General features: G+C 30.0%; 1 protein-coding gene across 1 annotated transcript; it reads right to left on the bottom strand.

Moving 5' to 3' along the window:
* Nucleotides 1–3248: 3248 nt before the first annotated feature.
* On the bottom strand, nucleotides 3249–9511 carry LOC114193910 (TMV resistance protein N-like). Its single transcript, XM_028083897.2, has 5 exons — nucleotides 8863–9511; nucleotides 6421–7528; nucleotides 6042–6314; nucleotides 5084–5947; nucleotides 3249–4836 (listed from the first exon to the last, which is right to left on the bottom strand). Exons 1-5 carry the CDS (start codon nucleotides 9321–9323, stop codon nucleotides 3436–3438), a joined length of 4107 nt encoding a protein of 1368 aa, XP_027939698.2. The 5' UTR covers nucleotides 9324–9511; the 3' UTR covers nucleotides 3249–3435.
* Between the last annotated feature and the right edge of the window lie 1515 nt (nucleotides 9512–11026).

Genomic DNA, 11026 nt, shown 5'->3' with positions numbered 1-11026 from the left:
CATGTGTACAGTTATTTTTTATTTTTATGAATTAACTTAGAAAATAAACCCATGTTACTTGTTTTTTTTTTATATATAAAGATGTGTGCTGCGGAAATTACAGTAGTAGCATGTAATTATGAAAAGTGCTATCAGAACTTTATCTCTTATCTTTCTTAATTTTTAAATGAAAAGTGATATTTTGACAAAATTTTATTTAACAAATTTTGATAAATAATTTCTTTTGGTAAAAAATATTCTAAAATTTTATTACTTTATTCTTATAACTTTCATAAAAAAATAAAAAATTATTCTATTTAATAATTTTGTCAACAAAATTATTTTTGTTTATAAATTATCATAATAGAGTCTGTGCTAAATATACATATGATTCTGATGCTCTCCCAATAAAGTTTCACTTCCTCACTTTCAATAACTTTCCTGCATTGTAATTCTCCTTCACGTTTCTCACAATATTACAACCAAGCCAACACAAACAACATACTTTTGCTACTACTTTCTTCATTACTCAATTCACGTTTTTCTGCATATAAAATATAAGATTAGAATTGGTTTTAAAATAATGAAGAATTTCCTTTCTAATTTTATACTAACTCTAACCCTAATTTTTTAACCAAGTTTAACCCTATTTTAAGTTTATATTTTAATTTCATTAAAATTTTTTACAATCTAGTTTTTTTTATATAAATTAAAAGTTTTAACTAATATTTATTAAGAAAATATTTTCATTGTAATTTAGAACAAATATCATTTATCAATAAACATAAATACTGTTTAAACATTGGAGGACTTTTGTAGTGACAAAAGGGCATGGTCCCCAATTTGTTTTATACTTATATAATTTAATATACAATTTTAAATATTTTTTTTAAATTTAAAATTTTTAATATATTTTATATATAGTTGTTATTTAAATTTTTTTTATACATCTATATCTATGTACATCTATATCTATGTACAGAGGAAAAGTCTTCTTTCTTTTATCAGCATTTATTTTTTTATTTTATCTTTTAAATACTTTTTTAAATTAAAATAATTATTTTATTAATATTATCTATTTGTTTAATTTAATATTTTTCTAATTTGTCGATTTTTTTAAACTTGATTATTATAAATGAAAATTAAATATAGTAAAATTATAAAAATTATTTATATTTAATTTTATAATTGTAATAATAATAATAATAATTTTATTATCACAACAAAAGTAAATATAATTTTTTACTAGTTTATATAAAATTTTTGGGATTATTCTTTTGGTCTTTATTTTCATTTAAAACTATTAAGTTGATCCTTCATTTTTTTAGTCTCGATTTTTTAAAAGAATAATGCAATTTGGTCATTTTTTGTTAAATTTCATGAATCGGGTCAAGTTTTTTTCATCAAAATTGAAGTTGTGAATAAAGATGGTTTACTTGTTAGTGTAATTGACATAATCTTAGTGTCAATTTTAATGAAAAATTCTTGTTCTGCTTCGAAAAATTTAATAAGAATGACTAAATTGCATTGATTTTTACAAAATCAAGACAAATTTGAAATTAAAAAGAAAAAAAACTAAAAGACCAACTTTTGACACTTTTAGACAGAAAATTGACAAAAAAAGTAATTCAACTCAAATTTTGATACCCAAACATATTAGTTGAAGATCCACTAGTGTATTTAAACATATTATGATTTTCTAATTTAAAAAATAAGGCGGTAAAATATAATTTTCATTTGAGTAAAGTTAAAATAAACTAAATTCTATTAAAAAATATCTTACCAAATGTAAACAAAGTGGTTCTATTTAAAATGCTTTATAAAATACATTAAATCAATTTACTCAACTATAACAATAAGAAAAGCATATGTTCAAACCAAGTTGACTTTTACACCGACAATGATACTGACTTAACAGTCACATTGAAACTGTCACTTGGCACAATGTTGACTTGTAGGAATGACAATGGGTCGGATTGACTATGGATATTTCTTACTCGCAACTCAACCTACAACAAAAAAATCTACCCGTTACCCGTCCGTTTACCTGTTGGGTATTCATTAAAAGAATATCCAAGGGTTTTCGTATATAACCACAAATATTGAAAAAATAAAATTGTAATTTTTTAAAATAAAATTTAAATAAAATTACAAAAATATATGAAATAAAATAAAAATTAAATTAAATATAAATTTTATTTTATTTTTATTTTTTTGCGGGTTATGGATAATAAGATATCGCACCTGACCTGTTAACATTGTGTCGTATCATGTTATTGTCTGTTTGTTTTCAATTTAATCCCCTTATTTATAATTTTGATACAATTTGCTCCTCTATTTTTTTTTTTAAATGAAACAATTTGGTCCATCTCTACTTTGAAACCAAATTAGTAATTAAACTTAATTACAACTTATATAAACATGTTAAAATATATTTTAAACATTTATATATCAAATTATTCCACCTAAGTATTCAAATTATTTTTTTTACATTTTTACATAAAAAAATCCCTATAAACTTATAATATATTGTAAATATTAAAAATGTAAATATAGAGTGACACTTGTAATTTTTAGATGTTCAATGTGACAAATATTTTTAATGTGACAAATGTCACCTTATCTTTACATTTTTTAATATTTTTAAAATATTATGTTTAAATAGGAATTAATTTTATGTAAGAATGTAAAAATAAAATAATTTGAATATTTAGATGGAGTGATTTGATATATAATTTTTTTTAAAAAATTTAACATGTATATATAAGTTTTAATTAGTTTTAATTACTAATTTAGTATCAAATTTGAGAGGAATCAAATTGGATCAAAATTATAAATAAGAGGACAAAATTGGAAACAAACACCGTCAAGTGATAATAACATGACACGTGACACTGTAGAGATACAGCACACTAAATTAAACAAATGAAAAATTAATTGTTTTTACAAAAATTAAATAAAATTAAAGAACCAAATTAGGTATTAATTCTTTCTACTTCAGCAAATTATATACTAATACTACATGATTAACAAAAATAGATATATTTTTCCATTCTCCAATTGGTCACTAGTACCCCATACCACTAAACAGTTAAAAGATGATTATTTAAGGAAAGAATACACAATAGGAAAAGTACTAACCTTATACCACTAAACAATTAAAAGATGATTATTTAAGCAAACTATGTATTTGAACGCAACCAGGTGAAACTAATTCTGCAAAGCTGAAGTCCTTGCATAAATCATACATACTACTGCATAAAACAAAATGCAACACAAAAACTTCATATATATACCCAAAGAGATGTATCATTATCCACCTTCCTGCCTTCTCTTGAAATCCGCAGATCAAGAACATCACTTTAACAGAAACAAATAACATGTCCGAAAAATAGTTTACACACACAGAATACAATTTAACAGACATCATTCTACACCTGCTATAAAACAAATGTTCTAGGAAATGTTTTGATTATTAGTAGCCTCATCAGTGACACTTTCATGAGCTTGTGTGTGGGTGCAGAGAGCAAGTAAAATGGCCCGTGCTTCAAGGACTCCATCCCTGAGTCCATTCAAGAACATTGCAGTCATTACATCTTCAAACTCCTCTGAATTCTGGAGCCTCTCAACCACACCATTGAATACCCTCTCTATTTCTTTCACTCTTTCTTTCAAAACAACACTATCATTTTCGTACTTTGCCACACCATAAACCCTGTCTACTCTCTTCCCAACCAACGCATCATATTGGATGTGGAATTTCTGAATCAGTTCATCATATCGATTTTTGGAACAGCTGGGTGCGTTCTGAGCAGCATTTTCACGTAGTGCAAGTCCGTTGCGCAGAACTTGGTGGCTCTCCTTCAACTTCCACAGGGTTTTAGTTTTGAGCTCGGATTCCGAAGAACTCTGCTGCTTCATCATCATCATGTATATTTGCATGAGAGGGTCGTGAGAGGGAGGAAGTGTCACTGTAGTCCAATCCAAATGAGGAATCCTCATTTTTTCTTGTAAGGGTGTTTTAAAATCTCCTTTAATCCCTTTCCTATTTGCTACAGTACTCAGTGTTGCCCCCACGTCCAAATCAGGAAATCTCCGATTTGCTTCCAAGAGTGCACCGTAAAGTCCAGTAAAATAAGTCCTATTTTCAGCTGAGGGTATTCCCTCCATTCCTTCAGCTGTCCATTCAATCCTACCATTCTTCTTCATCACAGCGCCAAAGACTTCAGCAATATCCAGAGAAGGAAACATCTTCCATGCCTCAACAATTCCATCCTTTATTCCTTCAAACAACAACTCCCACGCTACTCCTTCCGGAACAGGAACGTAGTTTTCGTCCTCCTCCACACTTCCCTTAACCACACAGGTTGAATCTCCGTTCACAATCAGGTTATTGGGACAAGCGAATAGGATATCTTCCATGCTTCTTCCTTCTTTTTCTTCATACACAAACGCTCCCCAACCACTTATCATCAACGACGAAGTCGCATCATACGCAACCTGCACCAGATTCCACTCATGCTCCATCACCGCATCGCCAACCCACTCCTTCTCACTGCACAAAGCTCCTACGTCACACACCAAGATGTGTTCCTCCTCAATCTGAAAGTTCTGGTACCCTTTTCGAGGAGCATATCGACCGTTGATCAGTAAACGCAGATCAACAAGCCCACGCCCACCAAATATGTACCTTTCTCTCTCGTTTTTGAAGTGGAAGATCATGGCTACCACAATGTTAGGGAACTTGCCTCGAACCCAGAAACGAGGAATCCTTTCCACTCCCACATAGTTAAACCATTCTGGAATCTCACTTATAAACGGCATCACCATTTCTATTCCTCCTTCAGCTTTCTTCACCTATAATATTATTGTAACAGTTTCAATTCTCAATTCTATATGCATTTTATAACACTAAAAATAGTTTAAATACAAATTATTCTAAGCAAAATCTAATATTAGGTAATTTAAAACCAAAGTATAAAAAAATATGAAAAAATAATAATATTTTAAAACTGGCCACAAATATTTATTTTAGAAAATGAGTAAATATTATTTTCCCTAAATAAAGGTAAAATATGTAACTTAAGCAGTAAAGTCATGATACCTGAGACCATAGCATGTCTGATGTTTCTCTTGTTAAGTTGAAACAAAATCTTGCGTCTACTTTCTGAACAGTAGACGGCAACTCTGAAATTTCTTCAAGGTATATACAATCATGAACATCTAGAATTCTCAAGCCAGTGAGTTCAGGAATTTTCTTAAGCTTTTTACATCCATTCAAATCGAGACTTGTCAAGTCACCACATTCCTTGATGCATGAAGGGATACATACAAAATTGTTCTCTGAAACAATCAATTCTTCTAATTTTCGAAAATGGCAAAGAATTGCTAGAAGATCTTCATCAGACAAGTTACCATTTTCCAGATTCAGTATTCGTAATTTTGGATGAACATTAGCTTTTGATGGGTGTTGCACCAAACTTCTGAAGGATTCTCCAAGTTTGGAACATGCTTTGATTATGAATGAATCAACATTTGGCAACATGAATAAGCTGCTTGGTAGATATTTAAGTTCCCTGTTATTCGATATGTCTAAGGAAACAAGCCCGGTAAGTTTACTAACGGATTCTGGAAGCTCTTGAATACCCGTATTTGTCATATAAATCTTCAATGGCTTAGTCATTTCTTTCATTATCTCTGGAAAGTGACCAAGGCTTTCACAAAAGTTAAGGTTAAAGATCTCTAGAGATGGTAGAAACATTCTGGACATAAAATTTTGAAGTTTTCTGCATTCTGAAAGATTTAAGTGCGCAAGCCTTTTCAGAACTCCAACAGATTCATGGACTGCAATTAGGTTTCTACAATGATCAAGTCTCATTTCTCTTAGATTCTGAAGTTCGGACACATCAGGTATTTCAGTGATACATTGGTTATACGAAAAGTCCATATTGGTCAAGCATGGAAATTTCTGCCAAAAAGAAAAAGTCAATAAAAGTGATCATTTGCTGCACGTAGAGTAAAAATTGAAAGTAAAAAATAAGAAAATATGATGTAGACTGTACCTTGAATGGGTCTTGGAATGTTAGACAACTTCTAGGCAAATTGAAAACAACGATTTTCTTTGGATGAAATTTTGGTGGGAAAGACTTTGAAGGATAGTTCTCCCAGTCAAGCAGTTTCAAATGATTCGGTAAATGTTGAAGTTCAGATGAAAAGGATGTGTTTCGAACGATGAGAATTCTGAGCCATTTCATCTTCTCAAACTCAGTACCACTCCAATTTACCTTTTCTTCCTGAGGGGGATCAAGCATAATCCCTTGAATCTTTTCACTTCCCTTTAACACAAGTACAAGAAGCAACATCAACTCCATATATTCTCATTAACATAAAAACTATAATGTATAAATTGAAAAGAAATAGAGTAAAAGAGTAGATGATTACATAATCTTCGTTCAGTATTTCAAGAACATCTTCATAATCCCATATTCTGCTACGTTCACCAGGATTATTTGGTGCTTCCTGCCTAACAATCTCTCTACCCATATCTTGTATTAGATCATGCATCTTCAGGCATCCATTCTCGATAGTTATGAGAGATTTATTAACAAGCTCTTTCATTTTGTGAGCTGAACGAAATTCCTCAAGTATCTTGTTCACGTATTCCACTCTCTCCCCTTTAAAGAAGCAAGCTATGTCCAAGAAAACTTGTTTGGCATCGTTATCCAATCTATCGTAGCTTATTTTAAGCACATCTTGAATCTTTTTATTTGGAGGAGTCTTCTCATATTCTTCCAATGCATCTTCCCAAGCTTCTAAACTTGCTCCATAAAGAGTAGCTAAATCAGAGCCGATCACTTTTAAAGCCAGTGGAAGACCTTTGGCGTAATCTACAGCTCTCACAGACACATCTTGAAAACCTGGTTTAGGATATCCTTGTCCGAATGCATTCCAACAAAAGAGCTTCAAAGAATGTTGTTCATCGAGTTCTTTCATTTCATAAATATTTTCAACATGGTGAGCAATTAGCACATCCTTTTCCCTTGTCGTTATAACGATCCTACTACCAGGACCAAACCAATCACACCCTCCTGCCAGCTTTTCTAACTCCTTTTTATCATCAACGTCGTCAAGAACCAAAAGAACTTTCTTTCGGCGAAGCTTTTGTTTTATTTGATATATTCCTTTACTGCTACTTCCCAACTTAGTTTCTGACTCCTCTAACATCTCAGATAAAAGTGTCTTCTGTAGATCTTCCATGCCATTGATTGTGTTTGATTTTTCTCTGACACCGGCAAGAAAACTTGCAGCATCAAAGTGTTGTACAATGTTGTCATACAAAGCTTTGGCAAGTTCCGTCTTTCCAATTCCACCGAGTCCATATATGCCCAACATTCTTACAGTGTTGTCATCAGGATTCATGTCCAAAAGTGACATAACCTCTTCGATGTGGGGCTCAAGTCCGACAGGGTTCTGACCGGTATATAAAGGTTTAGGAGCTATATTCTTATAGACCTCCCCAACAATTTCTTCAATAAAACTGTTTTCACACCTATAGGAGTAGAATGTATTAATTATTTGTTTGATATCAGGATTTCATTTTTATTATTGTACTAAGTAACAGGCATTGTGATTATTGTACTAGATAATATAAGCATATAGATATTAATAATCACTAGCACAAAAAAAAAAAATCATTACACGTTATGAATACACGAAATTTACTAATGAAAAATAGAGAAATTTTGTTGAAAAAAACAATCGATAATTTATAAAGAGAAATACCTAAATATAATTTAAAATGTATTTTCTTTTGAATTATTTTTTGTATAATGTTCGGAATTATAATTTCATGACTAAAAATCCATTCAAACACCGAAATCATCTAAAATTTGAATTCACAGTTAACCATTTAATATATAAAACGATAAAAACAATATTATCATCCCATAAGGTAACCCAAGTCATTGTTGTGTTTTGAGAAGTAAATTTCAACATAAGTTGAACTTAGGTGCAATATTTTTTCAATAATTCCTAGATAACCGGGACTTGAGTGTAATATTTTTTATTAAAACACCCTAAACTTACCTTTTTTTTCTTTATTATATGGTGCATGAGAATAAAAAATAAGGGAGGAAAAATATTATTTTCTTTCAAAGTTTCCTTACCGATTGTAATTTTTTATTTTAAAAAAAAGTAAATTATATATCTTATTCTTATATGTGGATGACATTATTAATAAAGCTTAAATATAAGAATTAAAGGGATAATTGGTTAGAAAATTTAATACGAATGACTTGAATCTAATAAACAAAATTTTAGAAATAAAAATTCAGAGAGATAGAAGATATAAAGATGCTTTACTTTTTACTTTCTTAGATGAATTAGTTACTAAAAGTTTTGTAGTGTCTTCACATGGAAACAGTGTTTGATACGGAGTAAAAGTCAACACTACTTAGTCAATAAAGTCGGATTTGTGGGGCACATGCTACAGTTCTAAAAGTGTGGACCCTAATTGATTAGCGTTGCTGTTTGAAAGTTGACTCTAAGTACTATGGTGGACTAAATCCTCGGTTATTCACCATTAATTAATCAAAGAAATGTAGTGTCTTTTTTAATTTAGCATTGTCTTAATGAAATCTACTTTTAATATTAATTTAATTTGTATTTATTATCGTAATTACATGGATGAAATGGATCAGAGTCTAGATTTTTTATTAATTTTTTTTTACTGTCGTCCACTGAATATTAAAAATATACTAAATTAATATTTTAAATATTCTTTTAATATATTTTAAAATGTCAAAATTAATATATCATCAAAATACGAACAACACAAAAAACACAACAAAAAATTCAAATTGAAGGAATTGTTGTTGTACATACCCGGTGGTGATATGCTTCGATGGCAAATTAAGTACTTGAGACAAAGCAGACCTCCAAGCCTTCATTTCCTCTTTTCCAAACCTATTTTCGTGTTTCGTCATGTGTTTTCCGAAGCTATTTCTCTCTTGCACTATATCTGATGGATCTACATGGTAGAACACTGGCAAAACAACTTGCTTCTGCTTCTTCTCCTTCAGTTCCATGATCCTAACAAGTTCATCCAGACACCATGTGGAAGATGCATAGTTCTCAGAAAACACAACAATGAAAACCCTAGATTCTTCAATGGCCTTTTTCAGAGCAGGTGAAAGACTTTCCCCTATCGCCATATCCCTGTCATCATTGAAACTCTTAATTCCCTTCCTACCCAACTCTTTTCGGAGATGCCCTACAAAATTGCTTCTGGTATCTGCGCCTCTGAAACTAATGAACACATCGTACCTGAAACCGACACACCCCATACTAGACTAAGGATGCTCAATCAGTGTGTTGTTGTGATTAAATATACAGTGTCTTACCCCAGTGATGGATAGGTTAAGTTAAGAAGCATGGGTACGTAATTCACGCGGAGGGATAGAATATTTTAGAACATGTTTGTCGAGTTTCCCTAGTTTTTGTTTTTTCCCAAGGACCAACTCGTGAACCCCTACTCACTCACTACTGTTCTAGGTCAAGATAATCATACCATTATATATATATATAAATAAGAAAATTAATAGAAGGAATATGTTAATGTGAGACCTTATCTTTTACCTGGGACCTTCTGCATCATTAGTACCCCATTTGTGATTCAATTTGGGTCTCTGTGCAGCGCACATCTGGAGTTAAATTAATTCTATGCTATGGTGCATTCATTTCTGCACTATTCCCGTCACCTTAATTGCATGCGGGGTCCCCACACGTTCTTTCATATTTATATAATCCTTTTCTTAAGCTTAAATTTAGTATATTCTTTAGGCTGGGGCGCAATAATCTGCGTATGTCGGCAATCTCATTTTTTTTTTTACCTAATTCCTATTGTAATTGTACACTGTATTGTTAATTATGTATGGGTATGGTCGCTGTACCATTTTAAAATAATGATATAATTTTCTCTATTTTTATATGTTAAAAAGTATTTAAATGTATTATAATATAACATCATCAGTTAATTATAATATAATATTTATGTGTCTTTTACTAAAGATAATATTTTAATACAAAGATATATATAGTTTAATCGAGGGATGAAACATTTTTTGAAACTAGTTTGAAAAAAAAACCATATTTAGATAAGTTAAACTAATGCTGAATTAAATATATTTCTTAATATTTATTTTTCTCGGTGTCACAATTTGACCGATGCATGAGAGTAATTAAGAAATAAATAGAAGAAAAAAAATTATAATGGATGAAAGAGATACAATATGGTTGGAGATGGATATGAATGAGAAAATAATGACAAATTTGTGAACGAAGGAGATGAGAAGAAGAGTGGATATATGTATAAAAGAAGAAAATGATGTGTCGGTGAAAAAAATGAGTGTGAATAAATGAAAAGATTATGAGTAAAGAATACGCGTGTAAATGAAAGAAATGAATGCGAAAATATTTGTTTGTGAGTGCAAAAAGATTTATATAGAAGTGAAAGAAGAAAATTGCGATTGACCAAATTTATTCTTTTTAAATCTAGACATTTAGATTAAAAATTATTTAGATTTTATATTTGTTGTCATGAAAACACAAATATTCATAACATATAAATTAGCACTACAAAGTAGTGACAGATGTTAAAATTTTATTTTGAAAAGACCAATATAATATATTTAAATTTTATATATTTAATTATTGTCATTAATATAATAAAAGTTTATATAAGTTAATATTTAAATCTTCTTAATTATATGTTTCTTTTTAAAATAATAATAGGTTTGAAGTTGTATTTATTTATTTTAAATAAAAATTTTTAATTTAATTTTTTTATTACAATATATCAAGACTCTTAGTTTCTTTGTTCTCGTGGTGTCTTTATTCCCTTAAAAAAAAAATATGCAACACAACAATTGGGTTTTGACACCCAATAATTACTACAATAAAACTTAATTTTGAAAAAGGTTTATTAATAGAGGTTACATTAACCCCTGATAAGATAAACACGTATAGGAGGTTTACCAAACCCTTTGAT

Source organism: Vigna unguiculata, chromosome 8 (assembly GCF_037176805.1).
Source record: "Vigna unguiculata cultivar grain cowpea cultivar isolate G323 ecotype 2 chromosome 8, ASM3717680v1, whole genome shotgun sequence".
In the NCBI taxonomy this organism is placed as follows: domain Eukaryota; kingdom Viridiplantae; phylum Streptophyta; class Magnoliopsida; order Fabales; family Fabaceae; genus Vigna; species Vigna unguiculata.
Note: the sequence above shows the minus strand (reverse complement) of the source record. Positions and strands in the feature narration are given on the sequence as shown.